The sequence below is a fragment of the Caretta caretta genome, chromosome 5, assembly GCF_965140235.1.
Source record: "Caretta caretta isolate rCarCar2 chromosome 5, rCarCar1.hap1, whole genome shotgun sequence".
Lineage (NCBI taxonomy): Eukaryota > Metazoa > Chordata > Testudines > Cheloniidae > Caretta > Caretta caretta.
In genome coordinates this window covers 48693956-48718685 of record NC_134210.1, presented here as the reverse complement: position 1 = coordinate 48718685, position 24730 = coordinate 48693956, and the positions used below count along the sequence as shown (strand labels likewise).

The window sequence follows — 24730 nt, the reverse complement described above, 5'->3', positions numbered from 1 at the left end:
TACCCAGCTTTAACTTAATGGAAGTCCCTATGCAAAACAGCATGGACTTTTAAGTGTCCTCTATATGGCACCCTTCCATGGCAAATATACAGGAATATTCTCATTTAGATTAATACTGTCATCACTAACTTACAAAGACAACTATTTTGGACCTTCAAACTATCTCACATGGAGGTGAAGTGAGCGTTAAAAGGGAAATATGTTGCTATGGGGGATGGAATGCCCCAGGGCAACTGTAGAAGGTATGAACCTCAGTGCAGATGCTCTGGTCCTTCTCAGATACCTCAGATTCCCCCTAAAGGATCAAGTCATCCATGAGTTGCTCTCCTGGCAAGCAAACCTCTGATCCTCTCTCTTCCTCCCTGATTGCATCCTACCTTAGAAACTCTGGACCTGTAAAATTGCTGGAAAGTTCTGAGTATCTCTCGTCCTCCCACAGCTTTTCATTTAGGAAGAAAAAATAAGGTACTTTGTTTATTTGTAATAACAATTTTCTCTTACTACCTTGTTAGTACATTTCTTTGCTGAAATGTGAGGGTGTCAAGAAACAGAAACCACCTGGCCATAAGCTAAACTTCTCAAGGTAGGGTCTCCTTTTTATGGGAACCTCTCCCAGCATTCTTTTCTGGTAGCTGGTGCTTTACATTTTGCAAGTACAACCAGCTGCTACCATTAAGGGTAGGTCTAGACTAGAAACTTGCATCGGTGCAGCTGCACCACTTAGTGCTTCTGGTGAAGACGCTTTAAACCGACAGGAGAGAGCTCTCCTATCAGCTTAATAACTTCATCTCCATGTCTACGCTCGCATTTAGGTCAGTGTAACTACGTCAGTCATGGGTGTTGATTATTCACACCCCTGAGCAACACAGTTATACCGAAGTAATTCTATAGTGTAGACCAGGGCAATTGGCTAACTGGAAGGTGGCTTCAGCTTGATGCATCTCTCTCCCTTCCAGCTGGTAAGTATTCCTAATATGCTTTCAACTTTCTCTTAACATTGACGAGAAGCTGGCACAATCTCACATTAATTCTTACAACAAAACTGCAATTAAGACATATTTCTTCAAAGATTAATTGAAACACTTTTTAACAAACTGTTTATGATCCAAAATCATTAACACAAAAAAATGGAGATGTCAAAATTAAAAATGAATGCATTTTAAAAACACTGGGTTTGACTCTTTGTTCACTTACATCTGTTTTAACCTGATATAACCTCATTAACTTCAGTGGAGCTACTCCTCACTTACCCCATTGTGAGAGCAAAATCAGGCCCACCATCTGATTTTGAAAGGAATTTAAAGGTATTTAGGCACTTACCTCCCCTTGAAATCAGTGGAGTTAGGCACATGAATTCCTTTAAATATGTGACCCGCATTATTTAAAAATCACTTATTTCTTTACTTACTGGCAAAGACCTGCATTTCAGGCCTACAGGGTTCTGTATCTTCTTACGACAAAATTCTGTCCTCTGATATGTATGTTCAATTCCCAATATTTCAATGAGAGTTATACATGCACATCCCAAAGCAGAATTTGGTTCTTACAATTAACATCAACAGTACATAAAGTAGCAGAAGAAATACAGCTACATGCTCTGATTTAGATGTTCATATTGTCATTGTTTGTTGCAGAAGAGACACAATGCTGGACTTCACAGAATCATAGAATATCAAGGTTGGAAGGGACCTCAGGAGGTCACCTAATCCAACTCTCTGCTCAAAGCAGGACCTAATCCCCAACTAAATCATCCCAGCCTGAGCTTTGTCAAGCCTGACCTTAAAAACCTCTAAGGAAGAAGATTCCACCACCTCCCTAGGTAACCCACTCCAGTGCTTCACCATCCTCCTAGTGAAAAAGTTTTTCCTAATATTCAACCTAAACCTCCCCCACTGCAACTTGAGACCATTACTTCTTGTTCTATCATCTGATATCACTGAGAACAGGCTAGATCCATCCTCTTTGGAACCCCCTTTCAGGTAGTTGAGAGCAGCTATCAAATCCCCCCTCATTCTTCTCTTCTGCAGACTAAACAATCCCAGTTCCCTCAGCCTCTCCTTATAAGTCATGTGTTCCAGTCCCCTAATCATTTTTGTTGCCCTCCACTGGATGCTTTCCAATTATTTCACATCCTTCTTGTAGTGTGGAGCCCAAAACTGGACACAGTACTCCAGATGAGGCCTCACCAGTGCTGAATATAGGGGAATGATCACGTCCCTCAATCTGCTGGCAATGCTCCTACTTATACGACCCAAAATGTCATTAGCCTTCTTGGCAACAAGGGCACACTGTTGACTCATATCCAGCTTCTTGTCCACTGTCACCCCTAGGTCCTTTTCTGCAGAACTGCTGCCTGGCCACTTGGTCCCTAGTCTGTAGCAGTGCACGGGATTCTTTCGTCCTAAGTGCAGGACTGCAATTGTCCTCGTTGAACCTCATCAGATTTCTTTTGGCCCTCTAATTTGTCTAGGGCCCTCTGTATCCTATCCTGACCCTCCAGCATATCTACCACTCCTCACAGTTTAGTGTCATTGGCAAACTTGCTGAGGGTGCAATCCATGCCATCCTCCAGATCATTAATGAAGATATTGAACAAAACTGGCCCAAGACCGACCCTTGGGGCACTCTGCTTGATACAGCTGCCAACTAGATATGGGGCCATTGATCACTACCCGTTGAGCCCGATGATCTAGCCAGCTTTCTATCCACCTTATAGTCCATTCAACCAGCGCATACATCTCTAACTTGCTAGCAAGAATACTGTGGGAGACTGTATCAAAAGCTTCACTAAAGTCAAGGAATAACACATCCACTGCTTTCCCCTCATCCACAGAGCCAGTTTTCTCATCATAGAAGGCAATTAGGTTAGTCAGGCAGACTTCAATTTTGACGGGTTAAAAAATTAGGTTTTTATTTATTTTTAATGCAAGTCTACATATGTATTCTATTAATAATTTTGGATTCAGTTATTTAAACCATCATTTTCATTTGCATGCGCAAATTGTGGTATTTGTATGCCCATAATTGAAAATCAGGCCCAGGCATGGTCATGTGAGTAGAATCGTACCTTGAAATAATTGCCAGAAACTGCATCATGTATTGGTAAAGTCCCATCCAGGCTTTTGCTATTAACATCAGCACCAGCTTTTAGTAACTCTAAGATCACCTCTGTAAATCCCCTGTTGGAAGCTTCATGAATTGCTGTCCAGCCTAGTAAAACCAGATCAAAATTTAGATTCTGATTCTGATGTCTAAAACCCACACTGGTCACAGACAATTATACACTTTTTTGTATTCAGTCCAGTAACTGTCAGACTTCTTTGTTTATAATAAATCTGAAACAAAGAATTGCCCTGAAACACTGGGGCAATTTTTCCCTGTTGTAACTCAGTTGACTTCAAAGATAAATTTATTCCAATATTGGCTAAAGAAATGTGCTATTTGCTTTTTAAATCATATTATCAGAAATAATAATAGCATAGAAACTGCAGATTAGAAATATCAGAAATCAAAAGCATAAATACTGACAATCCAATATCTAGCACTGGTGGCATCATGTGATATCAAACTTTAAACCAGCTCTGGATCCAGAATGGATTACTGGCCATCCCTGGGGCTAAGGCTTGTGTAATTTAGGAGGAAATTCTACATTTAGGAGGAAAAGAAGGAAACGTCTACCTTGTAATTTAATTTTTAAAAAAATGGAACTGCCTGAAGTGGCTCAAAGGTTGAGAACTTGATTCTGCATTTATGCATGTGGATAACTTTACTTATGAGTAACGCCACTGCATTCACAAGCCAAGTGGGCAAAGTGAAGGGGAGGTACGTGATAAATGTGCATCACGTGTCCACAATTTATCACATACCTAAGCAATTTATTACATGGATGTTGTGACACTACACTCCATATTCATCCTAGTAATATTATTATGAGATGATTATGGCATAATTGTAATGCATTTTGTACAAAATAGGTCATATAAGGTATCATTGGAAAAGTTATGATTTGCTGAATACGATTATCCTATTTATATGCATGTGTCATTTTTGTATCATTTTTGTATCTGAAGTTCTGAATATTGACTATGTATCTGTATTTCACATGTAGTCACACCTGGGTGACACCTACAAGGCAAAAATGCTTCCAGTCTAGATAGCCGACTGTGAAGGGCCTATTCAAGGTAATGGGCCATTAGGAAAAACTTAGGAGAAGCTTATCCACCACCTGGTGAGTCTTCCTGAGAACACTCCAGACAGCATGTAAGTAATGGCTGCTATGACTCAGCCACATGACACGGAATTCCATCTTGGATACCAGTGTTTTTCCACAAACTGAATTTGGGACAAAGGGTTCCAGCCGTATGCTAAAGCTATATAAGGCAGGGAGTGACATCGTCTGTTGTTCATTCCCCATACAAGAGGACTCCTGAAAACACCTGAGGAACAAAGACTGAACTGGAGGAAGAGCTGGACCCAGGCTAAAGGGATTTCTAGCTTGCGTATGGAACCCTGGGAAACCCAAATTGCAAAGCAAATGCAGCTTGTGCCTTAAGAATCTGCAAGCCTGCTTGTATCAACAGTCAGGGTGAGATTGTTAATTCGAATCCTATCCTTCTAGTATGTTAAGCTTAGTTTGAGATTTTGTTTATTTACTAGGTAATCTGCTTTGATCTGTTTGCTATCACTTATAATCACTTAAAATCTATCATTTTGTAGTTAATGAATTTATTTTATGTTTTAATCTAAACCAGTAGGTTTGGAGTGAAGTGTTTGGGAATCTTAGCTCAAGGGGCAGGGGCTGTTGCATTTCTTCTCCACATCGGGGTGTGTGTGTGTGTGTGAACTCTATGAGTTTACGCTGTACAGTATACTGTGCAGCGCAAGACGGTATAATTTTGGGTTTATACTCCAGTGGAGTGGTGCATGCCTGGGGGCTGGGGGTAAGCTTGGCTGTAGTCTCTCTATTGTTGGTTCATAGAGTGGCTGGTCAGAGAGCCTGCATGTAACTGCACCTTGGCATGTCCCTACCTGTGTGAGTGCTGGTGGCAGTGTAGGACTGGGAGTGGGTCTGCAGCTTGTCACAGCAGCACAGTGTGAGAGAGAGCCCAGGCCGCTGAATCAGAGGGCTCAGTGGTACCCCAGTTCCAGGTGGCACCCTGAGGGGTACCCACCACAGATTACACCACAGTATGTGATCTGGGTGTATATGCATCCACACACACATTCATGCAAGTGTGTATATAAATATATATACACAATTGTCTGATGCACTGGTCAATATACTGCACATTATTGTCAAAAGATTCATATGTATCATTTGAAAGACTGCAAATACAAATTCAAAGATAACAATGACATAACAAAGTAATCTTTCTAACTAACCTTGTTCAATAAAGTAGGTACCAATAAGTTATTTTCTAAAACATCTTGGTTACATTCTTTCAAGAGTTTAAAAAAAAAGTTGAGTTTCTTAATTGCCATCAAACTGAATCACTAGAGGATCACCAAAGAAGTAATTTTAAAACATCCAAACCTGCATTATCCTTTAGATTTACACATAGTCCAGATGCTATAAGAGTTTTCACTAAAGATAAATCTCCTTTTTTGGCAGCCAGGTGCAGGCGACTTTCCCCTTTGGCATTTCTTTTTTTTATCCCAGCTCTTATAATATAGGTAGACTGAGCAGATACAGCTGCTACCTCTTCTTTGCTTGATAGTGAAGATTCTAAAGACATATTGAACACCACAATTTCTCATTAGAAAACTGAGCCAAGCTTCTGATCTCACTTCAAACAGCATACCTCTATGCAATTCTATTGTCTTAATTATTATTACTTGACAGCACCAAAAATATAATACAGATCGAGTACACCTGGATTGTGGTCCAAAGAGTTTACAATCCACTACCAGACAACTTGCAATAAGGATGCAACTGGGTCAAGATGGAGGGAGACGATTACATAGTTATTCAGCACAACTACGTGGTATAGCAACAAGAAGGTCAGCATATTTCTTCACAGACTTCTTCTCAGTTACCAGGAATGACTTCAGAAGATATTACTACTTGCTGGGACTTCATCTCCTCTAGACAGAAATGGGAGGAAGCTGCATAGGGTTAGGTACTGAGAGGAGGAGCAACTGACAGTTTCTCCTGATAACACTGTGTGATGGTCTATACTATTATGTTCACCACTTTTACAAGACTATGATAATCTGCTGAACATTGTCCTGGTAAAGTATGTGTATTAACATTGTATGTAAAGTTTTAATTTTCTACTGCAGAACATTGCTGTAACATGTTTCAGAGTTAGATAGGCAGGCCCAAACTTTTCAGCGACAAAGACACAATATTCAGTAGCATCCCCAGCCAGGTATCAGCATAATCAATTGGACAATCGCCTAATTAAATGGCCATTCCTTGGCAGGAAAAAGGGTGTGAGCCAGGACTTTACATATTGGCAAAAACACAGTGGGGGAGTTTCTGTGTAAACAGTTTGCCTGTCACCTGAACCCCAGCTGGAGATAAACATAAAAAAGGAGAGAACTAAGGGTATAAGAATGGAGGACACAAACAACACAAATTACCTCTCTCATCCCCATCTCTACTTATGACTGCTACAATGCTTGAAAGACAAAGAAAGCATCATTGAACTGGGGGAGAGGTGGTTCTGGCTGGAAGGCTTTTCAGCCAATACAGACTGCTATAAACATGGGGTGAGACAAAACCTTTTTGCTTTTAAGTTCACTTGGTTTGTTAAATTAAGTATTAGCTTGCGTTTTCCTCTTCTATTTCTTTTGTAACCAATCCTTTTATGCACCATTGCTTGTAATCACTTAAAATCTATCTTTCTATAGTTAATAGACATATCTTATTGTTGTATCTTAACCAGTGTGTCTGGATTAAAGTGTGCGGGGAAACTCCATTTGAGATAAGAAGGTTGGTGCATATCATTTTCCACTGATGAAATGACATACTTTATAGTGTAGTGTACTGAGCAGTACAAGGCACACGTTTCTGGGGGACAAGACTGGGATTAGGAATCTGCTGTATTCTTCTGCAGTGTAATTTACGAGGGGCTAACTAGTAGCACTCAATACTGTGCAGCTGGGAGCAAGTTACATGCTGGAGGCTGTGTGTTAACTGGTCAGGAGTGGCTGTTCACCAGTAAATCAGTGTAAAAGGCATCCTATAGAGAACTGAGGAAAGACAGCTATTCAGCAGTCTAGATTGTACCTTGGGGAATGACACACTTCGCTGTCAGACAATGAAACCAGGCATAGGTATGTCACCAAAACTAAAGCCATCTGCTTGAAATTTCTCATATGTGGTCCTTGGTCAAAGGATTTCACATTCTATAAAGACAGGTTTCAGAGTAACAGCCGTGTTAGTCTGTATTCGCAAAAAGAAAAGGAGTACTTGTGGCACCTTAGAGACTAACCGATTTATTTGAGCATAAGCTTTCGTGAGCTACAGCTCACTTCATCGGATGCATACTGTGGAAAGTGTAGAAGATCTTTTATACACACAAAGCATGAAAAAATACCTCCCCCCACCCCACTCTTCTGCTGGCAATAGCTTATCTAAAGTGATCACTCTCCTTACAATGTGTATGATAATCAAGTTGGGCCATTTTCAGCACAAATCCAGGTTTTCTCACCCCCCTGCCCCACACACACACACAAACCCACTCTCCTGCTGGTAATAGCTTATCTAAAGTGACCACTCTCCTTACAATGTGTATGATAATCAAGGTGGGCCATTTGTTAAACCCTGGATCTGTGCTGGAAATGACACAAATGAAGTGAGCTGTAGCTCATGAAAGCTTATGCTCAAATAAATTGGTTAGTCTCTAAGGTGCCACAAGTACTCCTTTTCTTTTTTTAAAAGAATCCAAGTGTTCCTGTTAAGTATCAAAAAGAAAAGGAGTGGCACCTTAGAGACTAACCAATTTATTTGAGCATAAGCTTTCGTGAGCTACGTGTTAGTCTCTAAGGTGCCACAAGTACTCCTTTACTTTCAGTTACACCACTGTAAATCTGGAATAACTTCACTGAAGTCAAGGAAATTATTATAAATTTACATTTACAATGTACTCTAACCTGTTTAAAAAGATGCTTTTCTGATCATACAAATCCAGGGCATAATACACTAAAAGAATCCAGGTTTCAGAGTAACAGCCGTGTTAGTCTGTATTCGCAAAAAGAAAAGGAGTACTTGTGGCACCTTAGAGACTAACCAATTTATTTGAGCATAAGCTTTCGTGAGCTACAGCTCACTTCATCGGATGCATTCAGTGGAAAATACAGTGGGGAGATTTATATACACAGAGAACATGAAACAAGCTATTAGCTATTATCAGCAGGAGAGTGGGGTGGGAGGAGGTATTGTTTCATGGTCTCTGTGTATATAATGTCTTCTGCAGTTTCCACAGTATGCATCCGATGAAGTGAGCTGATGCTCACGAAAGCTCATGCTCAAATAAATTGGTTAGTCTCTAAGGTGCCACAAGTACTCCTTTTCTTTTAACATGAAACAATGGGTGTTACCATACACACTGTAACAAGCTCACTTGGTAACACCCATTGTTTCATGTTCTCTATGTATATAAATCTCCCCACTGTATTTTCCACTGAATACATCCGATGAAGTGAGCTGTAGCTCAAGAAAGCTTATGCTCAAATAAATTGGTTAGTCTCTAAGGTGCCACAAATACTCCTTTTCTTTTTGCAAATACAGACTAACACGGCTGTTACTCTGTAACTGAAAGGAAAATTCGATACATTGTCTTTACATGCTATAATAGTAGTAAGAAACACACAGATTTCACTTTGTGCAAATTATAGTATACCTTTCATACTATGTATAGTGATGGAGAAAACATATTCCATTTGAATAGGAAGTAAAACCTACATTATAGAATTACAGGACTGGAAGGGACCTCGAGAGGTGATCTACTCCAGTCCATAGACTCATGGCAGGGCTAAGTATTATCTAGACCATCCCTGACAGGTCTTTGTCTAACCTGCTCTTAAAAATCTCCAGTGATGGAGATTCCACCACCTCCCTAGGCAATTTATTCCAGTGCTTAACCAGCCTGACAGTTAGGAAGTTTTTCCTAATGTCCAACCTAAACCTCCTTTCCAAGCTCTCCAGAAAATAAGCTTTGCCCATCTGAGATGCGAAAATTAGATGTCAATCACAGTAGATTTTGAAGAGGTTCAAACTATGGCGATGTTTACTCTGCTGGGCTCCTTGGCTTTGGCTCCCTCTACATGGGGTCCAACTAGATGCAGAGGCTCTGCTGATCCCTTCAATTTTTGCTTCTCCTCAGTAAATCCTCAGTTCCCTGCATTCCTAGAGATAGCCTCCTCCTTGATAGAGGAAAAAAAATAAGTGGTATTCTCTCAAGTGCCTCCTGATCATGGTGCCAAAATGAGCTGTAACTCACAGCAGATTAGCAATATTGACATTTAAATGATCATTCTAAGTATCTGAGTTAACACCCATTAGAGATGGATAGGGGCAATACACACATCTCCCTGCGCTATTGTTTCTCACTCTTTGCAAACTCAGGTACATATCATTGTGTCAGCTGAACTTGATTCACATTATCTTTGCAGCCTTAAAGGCTAGGGAATTACTTTTTCATAATGAAAGCTGAGATTCTGGAGCACACAATGGCAGCTTGTATCATCATGTACCCCTTCAACTCAACCCTTTGTTTTCTTTGAGATAATGTACTGTATTTTAGCCTAAAAGCTTCTGGCTCTGAAATCCCAAATCAATCATCTGTTCTCCAGTTCCTGCTTCTTCCTTAAACTCCTGGGACTGGAGGATGTCCAAGGGAGTCTTTAGAGAGGTAGACAAAGAAACCCAACAACAGCCCATTAAGCTAATGACTCTTAGCAACTGGCTGCAAATGAACACAAATAATAGCAAAGTTTTACAGTGCAGTTGTCACGCACAACAGTCTTCTTTATGTTTGCTAAAAAAACATTTGCAGCAGCACAATGAGGAACTGTTAGATTACTCTAAAGAACAATGATTCTCTCTGGAGTGCATCCTCAGGTGGGTTGTGGGTGGGAAAGGACAGGAACTTGGCAAATACAGCATCCAATTTGTTGCATGATTTTTTGGTTTGTTTTTTATGTAAATTTTTTTGTGTGTGACTCAGTATTAAAATCCTATCAAACATAAAAAGCAGATTTAAAAATCAAAAATGCAACTGGGTGGTATCCATACTTTAAACAAATATTCAAAACCTCAGCACTGACCTGTTAACTGTTTAGTGAGAAACATGTGACTTTTGTGACAGACCAAACTATAGGAAGAGAGTTTAGCAATTTTCACCTAATTCTATGTAAGCCAAAATGGAATGGGAAGGGCCTAATGAGTGATGTACTATAGATGGGTGAAGAGGATACTCATACTGACCACTGCATATATGACAATGTAGGAAGAACAAGTTTCTGTTCAGGAACAGAAAGGGTCAGAAAGTCCACGGGGGTGTGGAAGAGATAAGGTAAGGAAAAAAATAGCCATCCATGATGGACAACAAAGTTGATGAATGAGGAAGAAGAGCAAGCCAAGAAACATCAGCTCTCGTCCCCTAACGCCCCTACTCTACTTGCGCTATATTGATGACATCTTCATCATCTGGACCCATGGAAAAGAAGCCCTTGAGGAATTCCACCATGATTTCAACAATTTCCATCCCACCATCAACCTCAGCCTGGTCCAGTCCACACAAGAGATCCACTTCCTGGACACTACAGTGCTAATAAACGATGGTCACATAAACACCACCCTATACGGGAAACCTACTGACTGCTATTCCTACCTACATGCCTCCAGCTTTCACCCTGACCACACCACACGATCCATTATCTACAGCCAAGCTCTGTGATACAACCGCATTTGCTCCAACCCCTCAGACAGAGACAAACACCTATAAGATCTCTATCAAGCATTCTTACAACTACAATACCCACCTGCAGAAGTGAAGAAACAGACTGATAGAGCCAGAAGAGTTCCCAGAAGTCACCTACTTCAGGACAGGCCTAACAAAGAAAATAACAGAACGCCACTAGCCGTCACCTTCAGCCCCCAACTAAAACCCCTCCAACGCATTATTAAAGATCTACAACCTATCCTGAAGAATGACCCAACACTCTCACAAATCCTGGGAGACAGGCCAGTCCTTGCCTACAGACAGCCCCCCAACCTGAAGCAAATACTCACCAGCAACCACATACCACACAACAGAACCACTAACCCAGGAACCTGTCCTTGCAACAAAGCCCGTTGCCAACTGTGCCCACATATCTGTTCAGGGGACACCATCACAGGGCCTAATAACATCAGCCACACTATCAGAGGCTTGTTCACCTGCACATCTACCAATGTGATATATGCCATCATGTGCCAGCAATGCCCCTCTGCCATGTACATTGGTCAAACTGGACAGTCTCTATGTAAAAGAATAAATGGACACAAATCAGACGTCAAGAATTATAACATTTATAAACCAGTCGGAGAACACTTCAATCTCTCTGGTCACGCGATTACAGACATGAAAGTTGCAATTCTTCAAAAAAAACCTTCAAATCCAGACTCCAGCGAGAAACTGTTGAATTGGAATTCATTTGCAAATTGGATACAATTAACTTAGGCTTGAATAGAGACTGGGAGTGGCTAAGTCATTATGCAAGGTAACCTATTTCCCCTTGTTTTTTGCTAACCCCCCCCCCCCCCAAGACGTTCTTGTTAAACCCTGGATTTGTGCTGGAAATGGCCCACCTTGATCATCATACACATTGTAAGGAGAGTGGTCACTTTAGATAAGCTATTACCAGCAGGAGAGTGGGTTTGTGTGTGGGGGGGAGGGGGGGGAGAAAACCTGGATTTGGGCTGGAAATGGCCCAACTTGATTATCATTCACATTGTAAGGAGAGTGATCACTTTAGATAAGCTATTGCCAGCAGGAGAGTGGGGTGGGGGGAGGTATTTTTTCATGCTTTGTGTGTATAAAAGATCTACACTTTCCACAGTATGCATCCGATGAAGTGAGCTGTAGCTCACGAAAGCTTATGCTCAAATAAACTGGTTAGTCTCTAAGGTGCCACAAGTACTCCTTTTCTTTTTGCGAATACAGACTAACACGGCTGTTACTCTGAAACCACCCATATATGTTCGTCCTTTTAGTGGTTCCCAATCTGCTTCTGCTGACAGCTGGAAGCCATGGTCCCAGTTTTCAGTGCCTTCAGCTACACCAGTGATGGCATCTCCTTCCCTGATTCATCAAAACAGCTGCTTTCCTATGGGGCCGTGCAGCTAAAAAAATGCTGGATGAATAAAATGTTTTCTGGAGATAGTATCCTCAACTGGGCATGGCGGGGGGCGGGGAGGAGAGAGAGAGAGAGAAAGAGCTGAGCTGTGAAACGATCTTCCAAAGGAGATTACACTGCAAGATACATGGTTTTGATAAAGTTTTCCCACTACAACTGGAAATACAGAATGGGAGAACAAAATAATATGCATACAAGTATATACACATACATATCTCATTATACAGATCAAACAGAAGTGGCAAACAGGGGTTTTGGAAGGAGTTTGGTGAAAGTAGTGTGAGAAGCTTTCTCGCTAGGTACAGTTCTACATTCGTTACTGTGATGGCCAGTGATGGAACAGTTACTGTGATCTGGAGTGGATGTGCCATGTCTTCTTTCCTGCCTAAAGACAAAAGGGACTTCCTGTGTATAAAGAGCAAGTTTATGGCTGTGATGAAGGAAAGGATTAATGGTTTGAAGAATAAGTACTGACACTGCAGAGCATCAGAGAAGCTGAGGAGTACTTGGGGAACCAGATTCAGGAAGTGTCACCATCCCAGATTCAAGAAAGAAAGGAACTGGTAATCAAGGAATCAATGAGAGTGGAAATCAGAAAGGAGGACTGGCAGTTTGTAACCACCAGAGTCAAGAGGATCAGGCAGCATTCTACACAGCTGGAGGTGGATGGGGAGGAGTAGGCTGTGAACACCAGAGAGAAGAGGACATAGTATACGCATACAGCTGTTATGTTCTCAGCCTAAAAGCTGCAGAACACCACTGTGGCTATCCAGGTGGTCAAATGGAATGGAGAGCTGAACAGGACACAATTGCTGCTCAGCCCAACCTGCAAGACCATCAAGTGTGCCCACAAAGAGATCTTCAACCATCCAAAGAAGACAGATGAATCCTTGTACGAGATTCTACACTAGACCTGTGCTAGCTCAGCTGGCATGCAGTGTCTGTACTTGTCTACATGACACTACTGTAAATGTAGACAAACCCTTTAAGTCAGCTCTTTTCCCTGTAAAGAAGTAAGTACCAACGCAGAGAAAAAGTGCTTGAAACTTTGTTCGTTCTTGTAACTTTGTCAGTAAAAATATTTATCTTTTAAGTGCTTACTCTCCAATAGCTCCATAATAACTATCAATACATTTAGAAGCCCTGGCAGTGGTTCACACACTTGGCATTTGTTGGACAGGACATATGCTTCATGCACTATGCTTATTTTTCTAAATCACTTACTATAAATTACCAAAAGTCTCCTTCTTATAAATCTTGAAAAATAAACATATCTTTATAAAATATTAACAACTCACCTGATTTCTCAGGCATTTCCTGTTCTGCTGCTTGACTGAATTGTGATAGATTAGATGAATTACTGTTATTGGCACATAAATCTGTATTTTGGCTGGTCTCCTGAAGGTCTTGTCTTATTCTTTCAGTTTGGATTGTTTCTGTTTCAAGTAATTGTAACATTATAGGAGTATTGTTCTTTGCAGTTCCTTCTGCTTCATTTTTCTCAGTGCAACATCTTCCAGTGCTTTGCTCTCCACTTCTCTCAGCAGTCATTCCATCATCTGTTTGTTGAACAAAAGGACTTAAAATATCTGTGCTATGACTCTCATGACTTTCAGAAACATTAGCTCTATTAACTGATAGATGAAAATTAATGTCAAAGTGTTTATGTAGCATAGGCGAAGTACTTCTACGATATAATTATCAAAACCTTTGGAAATATTTTTGCATTATAAACATTTTGTTCACCATTCACTATACAATGAAAATTGTAAACATTGAATCAATAAGGATTCAAAATTTCTTCTGTGAAAATGTGGTGTTTTAGTCTGGTTTCTCTTTAAAGAAAAATTCTTTAGCAAAGTTAGAGTGCTTAAGAATATCTTCATTTTCATTACTTTAGTCAATATCAATATTACAGTTATATTTTGATAGTAACAAAATAACTACCAGGGGTTCGGCTGCAAAAATGACCAATCAATTAATTTTGCATATCTGGCAATATTTCTGGAATGCAATTCATACATTTACCATTTGTGTATGCTACTGTATATGCTGCATATATTGTGCTGCTCTAAAAAAATCTATAACAAACTACAACATGCCTACAGAGAATTCCTAAAATATTTTTTTTAAAAATAAAACTTTTCACCTGATTTTTGGGAAGTTTCCTGCTCTGTTTCTTGGGTCAGCTGAGATGGATGAAGTGAATTCTTGTTCATACAACTAGTGGAATACAAATCTGTGTCTAAGATGATTTCCTGAAGGTCCTGTCTCTTTCTTTTCACTCGAAATGCTTCTTTTTCATGTAGCTGTAAAGCTGTAGATGTGTTAATCTCTGAATTCATTTCATCTTCAATTTTCTCAGTGCAACATCTTCCAGTGCTTTCTTCTGCACTTAGCATCATCCTCATTCCGTCATCCGTTTGATGAGCAAAAGGCATTAGCACACTGATGCTAAAATTCTCAGGACTTTCAGAATCACTAGCTCTATTAACAGCTGCTGAAAATTCATGCAATGAAAGTATTTCTGTACTTGTCTGAAGTGTTTGTACAGTACACTTATCTACATCTTTAGAGATATTTTTATAAATGTTTTGATTCTCATTTTCAATATACTGTTCAGATAGGACTGTAGAGTCTGAATCAGTGAGGTTTACAGTTCCCTTTGGTGAAAATGTAGTTACGCTTCCTGATTCTAGCCAGTTTCCCTGTAAAGAAATATCTTCAAAAAGAGGTAAAGAGTGTTTTAAACTTTGTTCCTCATCATTAATTCTGTCTCTATCAATATCAAAGTTAATTTGATCTCTGAAGTTTTCAGAATAAAGAAACTGGTCTGACGGTCTATTATTCTCAGTGTAAATCATGTTTTCTTCAACGAAGTGGATACTACTTTTTCTCTTAGCTGTATTCAGATTCTTGTCACCCATGCTACCATCTTTATTGTGGTTAAGATAATGGCGTTCATTATCCTGATTCATAAAACATTGCTCTGCAGTCACAAGAGGAACACTAATTTCTTCACACAAAGAAAGTACTGAGTGAGAATCAAGTTCCGTTAACTCAACATTCTCAGACTGCTCTGTAGATGCTTTTACTAGAGGAATTGAGGATTCAGTGCATGGTAAACTAATTACCTGGTCTGTCATTATTATTGAAGGTTTGTTGTTGCTTCCACAAGTCTTCTCCCTTTCTTCTGAAACTGGAGTATCACTATTACAGAAGTCATATTCCTTTTGCATTTCTGTCTGTTTGGGTATGCTGGGCTTTCCCCCTACTTCACAAATGTTATCTGAACTATCATTACGATGTACAGAGGACCTAGTTATTCTTTTTGAGGAAGAGGTATTAACAGTGAACCCAGTGTTATTATGTCCAACATGAGGATCATATGTTTTGTGGCTTCTGCTTCTTGTTTTGTCTCTAGATGTATCTGAAGGAAATACAATTGTCCTGTACTCACTGATATTCTTGATGGATACAATCTTTTCTACAGTCCCTGCTGATTTCTTTGTCTGTGTTGGAACCAGTCTTCTATCTTTTGAGTTTTTTTCATTCAACAATCTATGATCCTCAAATACTCTGGAGATGGAACCTTTGGAGTTTCTTATTGAATTCTCTTTGCTACTTTGTTCAAAGTTGATAAACCCTTGCTTTGATGTATTATTATTACCAACATCTGAATTGTGAACTGGGCTATCTGAATGTACTTCCAACTGCAAAAAACAAAACACATGATTAATTTAATTTTCTGGTAGATTGCTTTGTTATATTTCATTCTAGGTTGCTGCTTCAACTGTATAGTCAACGCTACAAGTCACAAAATATGGTAGACCTCAACTGGACTTGTCTTAGTGATTATTTCACATCTGGTGATCTGCCTGGAGCAGAAACACAACAAAAACTTAACTAAATGTTGAAAGCATCAATCACACGATCGATAATATGTTTTCCAAATAAAGGGTCTATTTTTGTGTTTATGGTACTCTGTTTGGTGAATGCTTATCATCAATAAAATATAAAACAGTGTTTTAGGATGTAAGTTAAAAATAGAAAAAATGAAAACACTTATATTCCAATACAGCATTTCTGAGAATGATAGTCTCTACCAAGGTAAATTACACAGACATTTACCATAACACTTAAAATTATAGCAAGTAAGAAAAAAGGTCTTTCCACACCGCATCATATGCTACGGATATTATTAGTTATGAAATGTTTAGTATGTACTGGTTTCAGAGTAGCAGCCGTGTTAGTCTGTATTCAGAACCATCTGATCAACATCCTCTACAGCAAACAGGGAGAGATAAAGGAATGCATCCGATGAAGTGAGCTGTAGCTCACAAAAGCTTATGCTCAAATACATTGTTAGTCTCTAAGTTCCTCCTTTTCTTCTTAGTATGTACTGTTTCTCAAGAGCACTTCAGAAATGCGCTACCTTTCTATTATACTTTATTGTAGAATAGCAGATGCATGACAGTTCATCACCAAATGACAATGGTTGTTCCTTAAAAAATAAAAAAAATAAATAAAGTTACCTGATGCTGGTTTGTGTCATTTATTCTTTGAGCATTTAATGTACTCTCTACATCCTTTTTAGCTGAAAGTAAAACGAGAGATTGAAAGGCTCAATATCAAAAGAAAGTTACAATCCTCTGCTTTACAAGCACAGCATCCTGTGCTCAGAGTCTAGCTTGTAGCGAACCCTAACAGCCATTTGCTATCTGGAAACAACAAAAAAACATAAGGATCAAAAAAGTTAGACATTAAAATCATGGGCTCAGATCTCCAGTTGCACCAGAAGTCTGCTTGGTACAGTTGAGAAGCAGTAAATGTGGCTTTAAGCATCCTGATTCCTGAGGAGGTTGGTAGTCTGCCCGGCCCACGAGGCTTCTCTAAGTTACACAGGCTGTACTGGCCCTTTAGAGGCCATTCTGAAGCCAGTGATAGCTGGCTCACAAGTTGCTCAAATCAGGTCCCTTCCACCCCAGCATGCTTTGTACACTGGGCAAAGGAAGGTAACGGGATGGTGTAAAAGCCAACTCATCAGCTCAACACATGCCAGGGATTGCCCCCTGAATCAGTTTCGTTCCTGGCTGGTTGTTTAAATTAGCTTTCTGTCCACCCCTTTGTGTTGCCAGAGTGGCATAAGTGCGCTGGAATAGGGGCCAAGCTCTGGTTCTAGATATTTATGTAAATAAATTAGGCACTAAAATCATAGCATATAACCACTGTGATCTTACATTCCAGTATTTATAGCTTCATCAACAGTTAAAAACACTCTTTTTAGAGCTGGGAGCTTCCTCCTAAGGCATACGTAAAGTTAATCAGGAGAGGAATAAAAGACATACATTCACCTTCTGTCAGTTACTAATTAGTCGTACAACAGGACAGAAAAATGTAAAGAATAAATTCTTTATACAGAAAACATGGCGAGTATAAAAATTCTTATGTGTGACTACCTGATTGGCTATGAAACTGGTTTCAATAAAGTTCAAGTGACTGAAGAATTTTCATGGTGACAACCATGTCTCCATAGCCCACAAGCATCATGAAACTTTGCACTAAGATATCCTATGCTGAAACTCAATACCTGACTGACACACAGAATGAGAGGTTACTCACCTTGTGCAGTAACTGGAGTTCTTCAAGATGTGCGTCCCTATGGGCGCTCCACTTCAGATGTGGTTGCACTCCATGAGTCTTAGAGCTGAGATTTTCTGTAGCAGTGCCTGTTCAGCCCACACATGTGCTCCAGATATCCTCATGCCCTATACCAAGGATATATAGAGTTGCATGGGCAAAACGGCCTCAGTTCCTTCTCTGCCACGAAGTCCTATAAGACAAAACTCCAAAGCAGAGGGGAGGGAGGGTGCGTAGTAGAGCACCTATAGGGACACACATCTCAAAGAATTCCAGTTACTGCATATGACAGAATACACTCCTGTATTCAAGGAATTCAAGGCTGTATTTCAAGGAATCCCTGTTGAGGTTACAGGGACAAACCATCCCGATGTGTCGAAAGAATAGTAAATATGGCAGACGACCAGCTTGGCTTAACGGTGAAATCCTAGCGGATCTTAAACATAAAAAAGAAGCTTACAAGAAGTGGAAGGTTGGACATATGACCAGGGAAGAGTATAAACATATTGCTCGGGCATGTAGGAATGAAATCAGGAGGGCCAAATCGCACCTGGAGCTGCAGCTAGCGAGAGATGTTAAGAGTAACAAGAAGGGTTTCTTCAGGTATGTTGGCAACAAGAAGAAAGCCAAGGAAAGCGTGGGCCCCTTAATGAATGAGGGAGGCAACCTAGTGACAGAGGATGTGGAAAAAGCTAATGTACTCAATGCTTTTTTTGCCTCTGTCTTCACTAACAAGGTCAGCTCCCAGACTGCTGCGCTGGGCATCACAACATGGGGAATAGATGGCCAGCCCTCTGTGGAGATAGAGGTGGTTAGGGACTATTTAGAAAAGCTGGACGTGCACAAGTCCATGGGGCCGGACGAGTTGCATCCGAGAGTGCTAAAGGAACTGGCGGCTGTGATTGCAGAGCCATTGGCCATTATCTTTGAAAACTCGGGGCGAACGGGGGAAGTCCCGGATGACTGGAAAAAGGTTAATGTAGTGCCAATCTTTAAAAAAGGGAAGAAGGAGGATCCTGGGAACTACAGGCCAGTCAGCCTCACTTCAGTCCCCGGAAAAATCATGGAGCAGGTCCTCAAAGAATCAATCCTGAAGCACTTACATGAGAGGAAAGTGATCAGGAACAGTCAGCATGGATTCACCAAGGGAAGGTCATGCCTGACTAATCTAATCGCCTTCTATGATGAGATTACTGGTTCTGTGGATGAAGGGAAAGCAGTGGATGTATTGTATCTTGACTTTAGCAAAGCTTTTGACACGGTCTCCCACAGTATTCTTGTCAGCAAGTTAAAGAAGTACGGGCTGGATGAATGCACTATAAGGTGGGTAGAAAGTTGGCTAGATTGTCGGGCTCAACGGGTAGTGATCAATGGCTCCATGTCTAGTTGGCAGCCGGTGTCAAGTGGAGTGCTCCAGGGGTCGGTCCTGGGGCCGGTTTTGTTCAATATCTTCATAAATGATCTGGAGGATGGTGTGGATTGCACTCTCAGCAAATTTGCAGATGATACTAAACTGGGAGGAGTGGTAGATATGCTGGAGGGCAGGGATAGGATACAGAGGGACCTAGACAAACTGGAGGATTGGGCCAAAAGAAATCTGATGAGGTTCAATAAGGATAAGTGCAGCGTCCTGCACTTAGGACGGAAGAACCCAATGCACAGCTACAGACTAGGGACCGAATGGCTAGGCAGCAGTTCTGCGGAAAAGGACCTAGGGGTGACAGTGGACGAGAAGCTGGATATGAGTCAGCAGTGTGCCCTTGTTGCCAAGAAGGCCAATGGCATTTTGGGATGTATAAGTAGGGGTATAGCGAGCAGATCGAGGGACATGATCGTCCCCCTCTATTCGACATTGGTGAGGCCTCATCTGGAGTACTGTGTCCAGTTTTGGGCCCCACACTACAAGAAGGATGTGGATAAATTGGAAAGAGTCCAGCGAAGAGCAACAAAAGTGATTAGGGGACTGTAACACATGACTTATGAGGAGAAACTGAGGGAACTGGGATTGTTTAGTCTGCAGAAGAGAAGAATGAGGGGGGATTTGATAGCTGCTTTCAACTACCTGAGAGGTGGTTCCAGAGAGGATGGTTCTAGACTATTCTCAGTGGTGGAAGAGGACAGGACAAGGAGTAATGGTCTCAAGTTGCAGTGGGGGAGGTTTAGGTTGGATATTAGGAAATACTTTTTCACTAGGAGGGTGGTGAAACACTGGAATGCGTTGCCTAGGGAGGTGGTGGAATCTCCTTCCTTAGAAGTTTTTAAGGTCAGGCTTGACAAAGCCCTGGCTGGGATGATTTAGTCGGGGATTGGTCCTGCTTTTGGGCGGGGGGTTGGACTGGATGGCCTCCTGAGGTCCCTTCCAACCCTGATGTTCTATGATTCTATGATTCACACCCTACACACTATTGTAATAATCTTTGTACAAAGTACAAAGCTGCCTTGTAAGGTATCATCTGAAAAACCTGTAATTTACTGGTTAGTATTGTCCTGGTAAAATATGTGCAGTAACATTGTATGTGAAGTTATAAGGTTCTCCTGTATGGTGTTATTAACACATGTTCCAAACCCCACAGCTCTGCTCAACAGATGGCTGACAAACAGGTCTGTCCTAAACAAAGAAATGTGTGCTCTGCTTAATTTGCATTTAAGCAATAAACAGAGTCATCAAGCAGGAAGGAAAGACAAAGGAAGTTCAAAAAGGTGGGGAAAAAAACAGCAGGGAACATCCTTCCACATAGATTCTTTGTCTCCTAGTGTCCAGCTGGAAATGTTTTTCAAGAGGGGGACTGAAACTAATAAAAGGGACAAACATCCCAACACATCCCTCTCTCTTTCTCCCTGCGCATCACATTCATTACACATGAAGATAAAAAGGAAGCAGATGCTGGACTCTGGGAGAAGGTCCTGACCTGAAACTTTTGGCCATAATCTGGTGACGCATATGGTAAGAAACTTTGCTTGAATCTAATATAGTTTGCTAAGTTAGGCATTAGTAAACATCTTATCTTTATTTTTCTTGTAAGCATTTCTGACTTTTATGCCTCATTACTTGTACTCACTTAAAATCTCTCTTTGTAGTTCTGGAGTCAGAGTCAAGCCACGGGTCAAAACTGAAAACAGCATCAGCTACCAAGCCAAAGGTCAGAACTGGAGACAGCAAAGGAAGTTAATGCGGAGAAGCAAGAACGTGGCTTAGGGCAGAACAGCAGGAACTGGGAATAGATGGGAATCTGGCACAGGAACTAGGAGCAGGCAGGGAAGCAGGGCTCAGGAGTCAGATAAGCAAAAGGGGTCCATAGTAGCAGCCAGCCAGGGATTCCTCAAGTTGCTTGGACAACTTCCTGTTGACTCTTCCTGCTTTATATAGAGTACCTCAGCCAACTGGGGAGCTGGACGTTTCCCCCAATTGGGAGCTTTGGGGGCAGGGCCCTCTGTGAGCTAATTCCCTGGTTAGTTAGGTGAGCTGCTGGGTGGCAGTCATGGCCTGGACACTGCCTGGGGACCTGTGGGCCAGGGTTTGAGGCCTGTGATTCCCCTACAGGTTGATATGAAGGAGAGACTCTTGAGTTCCTGGCTTGTGGGTTGGCTGGAGCCTAGCACAGGAGTAACTCTACATCGTCATAGCCTGATAATTTGCCATTCTAAACTGGAGTGTCACAGAGGAGAAAGTTTTGTACCCAATGAGGTCAAGGCATCTATGTTGCTGTCTAGTGTTTTATTATTTATGCGACCCTATTGGAGGGGAGGACGGATCTTCCAGTGAACATAAACAGTCTTTTCCAGAGGCCACCCTCTGCGTAGTTGGAGCGGCCTCTTGTAAGCAGAGAACCACAGCACCACGCTTTGTCTTCACAGTAAACATGCAATACCACTGAATGTGTGTGCTCACTAAAGTTTAACTGGACTTTCATTGTAACTCTACTCAGCAGAGGTGCCTTCCCCGGCATCACGGTTGGCCACCATGATGTCCTGCGACCCACAGGGCTCCATGGTTAAAAATATTTCCTGGCTCTCGGGGAAAATGGATCCACCACTTGCCTGTCTCCCATTCTCCTCCTCCTCCTCCTCTTCCTCATCCACCATATCGTCCTTCTTGTTGTCCTTAGATTCATACATCTGTGAAGTGTCCACGTTGCTTGTGGGGGTGCTGGTAGGGTCACCCTTGAGAACTGCATGCAGCTCATTGCAGAACCTGCCTACGTGGGGTTCAGCACCAGAACGACTGTTCGCCTCCCATGCCTTCTGGTACGCTTGGTAAAGTTCTTTTATTTTCACACGGCACTGCTGTGTGTCCTTCATGTAGCCCTTCTCACCCATTCCACCAGCAATCTTTGCATAGATGTCAGCGTTTCTTCTTCTGGATTGGAACTCTGCCTGCACAGACTCTTCTCCCCACATAGCTATGAGATCCACCACCTCCTGTGAAGACCAGGCTGGAGCGCTTTTGGGGCGTGTAGTCTCCATGATCAGCTGTGCTCAAGCTGTGATCAAAGCTGTGATCAAACAGGAAATGGGAAATCAAAAATTCCTGGGGCGTTAGCAGGGCAGGGGCTGTTTCCTGTGTACCTGGCTGCAGTGCAGCAGAGTTGAGAATGATCTCCAGAGCAGTCACAGAAGAGCATTGTGGGACACCACCTGGAGGCCAATTAAGTCAAATTACACAACATTGCATCTGCACTACCTCACAGTCGACCCATGAAAATCAAATTAAGCACTACGCCTCTCGCAGAGGTGGGGTACAGAAGTCGACATTAGAGGCGACTCAGGTCAGTGTAAAGGACCTGATAATGTAGACACATACATTAACAGGTCGACGTAAGGTGGCTTCCTTCGATATAACTTTTTAGTGTAGACCAGGCCTCTGTGTCTAAGGTCTTTGCAATATGAGCAAAGGTCTCCTAAAAAGCCTTAAAACTGTCAACCCATGGGCAGAGGCTAGTTGAACTGTTGCATCAGGCAGTGACTATTATTCTTTTGGTGTTGACTGGGCATGCTAATGTTTTTCCTCTGCTCCTCCCAGCTCCTGGGTACCAATGCTGTGCTCTAGCGACAGTAAACAACGTCACCAGGGAGCCAGTTCTCCCCCTTTTCCTGGATCTGCAGGAAGGAGATCTACTACGGGACACTTGTAATGATAGTCCTCAGTAGGGCCAGCGTGCCTGGGTGGCACGTTGAATGAGTACTGGCCCAGTTGCAGCTGGCGAGCCCACTGCCATTCATGCCTCTGCTGGGTTGCTGCCTTGTGAGTGGGATCTCCAGAACCAGCCCTAGTGTTGCTCTCTTAGAGGAGAAGTGTTCTTGCTCAATGCCAGGGAGAAGGTGAGATGGTGACAAGGAGTCTTCAAACAGTACTCTTCAAACAGCAGTGCCATGGGTCAGTACTCTTGGCTCAGTGCCAGTCATCAGCCCCATGCCAGTGATGTCCCCAGACAGCATCTAGCTGTTTCCATGAGGGCATATCTCAGGCCCATAATCACCATGGTGTTCAGTGCTAGAAATTGAGTTTTGATCTCACTTTGGCAGAGGACTAAGACGCCCTGTCTCTGAAGGAGTGCTGTGTCTTCTCCTTCCAGGACAGCGATGTTTGATGCCCCCTTCACTCCACTCTACCTCTGTCAGTCTCACCCTTGTGTTGGGGCACCAATGCCAGTTCCAATAATGACATTGCCAGTGGCTGCGATTGGCGGTGCTAAATCATTGGTCCCAGTACTGGTAGAAACGTTGATGCTGATGTAGTGGCCGGTGCCAGTGCTTCCAGTGCCAAGATGCTTGGCATCAATGTACTTGGCACTGATTTTGAGGGCATTTTCTTTCCTGTTTTCCTGTAGCTGCTCAACTGCAGAGTATGTTGCCTGCCTGAGGGAGCAGTCACTGAAGATGATCCTTTTCATTCCTTAGAGGTAGTAGTTTCCTCTGGGTCTGAGGTGGTGCACATAGATAGCTCAAGTAGATGTAGCTTCAGCCATGAGGTCCTGTGATGGGGCAACTGGATGGGACTCCGCTTCAGTGCCAGGAAGTGTGCATTCCTGCATATCGATGGCAGTAGAAGGCACTCGGTCCAGGCGACACCGTTTCAGATCCAGGGTGAACCCGTGGTCTTCCTCAAGGACGGGCAAACATACCAACATCTCGGCATGCCAACGGTTTCTGCGTCAAGAAGACATCTAAGGATACCATCACGGAGATCCTACGAGATGTGGCCAGGATCGACTCCTCCCTACTGGCACCGTGGCAGAAGATCAACGTCTTGAACACCTTCCTAATCCCCTGTATTTCATTTGTCCTGAGGGGATCTGGCATGGCGAAGGTTCCTCTTAACAAGGCAGACAACACCATCCAGCAGCTGGTGAAAAAGTGGATTTTTCTTCCCCAGAGGGCCAGCAATGAACTGGTATACATCTCACACAGACAGAGCGGTACCAGCGTCCCTCGAATGGGTAATCTGTGCGACGTTGCCGTGATCACTCATGGCTTCCACCTTCTGATGTGCCCGGACACCACGGTGAGGAACATCACGGAGAATGCTCTGCAGGATGCCGTCAAGAGGTGAATCGCCAGGACCTCCTCCAATCAAGATGTCACCACCTATCTGAGCGGCTCCCTGGAAGGTGAATTTGGAAGAGACGGGGAAGACTTTGCTTTGCTCTGGACTCCTGCCCGCAGCACTACGTGATGACTGGAGAAGCGTATCGGCTGCCACTGGACGTGGTGCTAGGAATGCCAGGAGATGGTGTCACAGGTG

The 24730-nt window shown here is 42.2% G+C and overlaps 1 protein-coding gene across 1 annotated transcript in view; it reads right to left on the bottom strand.

The window, feature by feature from the left end:
• The window catches only part of ANKRD31 (ankyrin repeat domain 31), a 117390-nt gene that overhangs the window by 44707 nt on the left and 47953 nt on the right, over positions 1–24730 (bottom strand). Inside the window, exons 13-17 of the mRNA XM_048850981.2 lie at positions 16884–16945; positions 14498–16061; positions 13647–13907; positions 5534–5725; positions 3068–3210 (exon numbers count right to left, since the gene is read on the bottom strand). Of these exons, the coding sequence (XP_048706938.2) occupies positions 3068–3210; positions 5534–5725; positions 13647–13907; positions 14498–16061; positions 16884–16945 (2222 nt within the window). The remainder of the gene's footprint in view (positions 1–3067; positions 3211–5533; positions 5726–13646; positions 13908–14497; positions 16062–16883; positions 16946–24730) is intronic.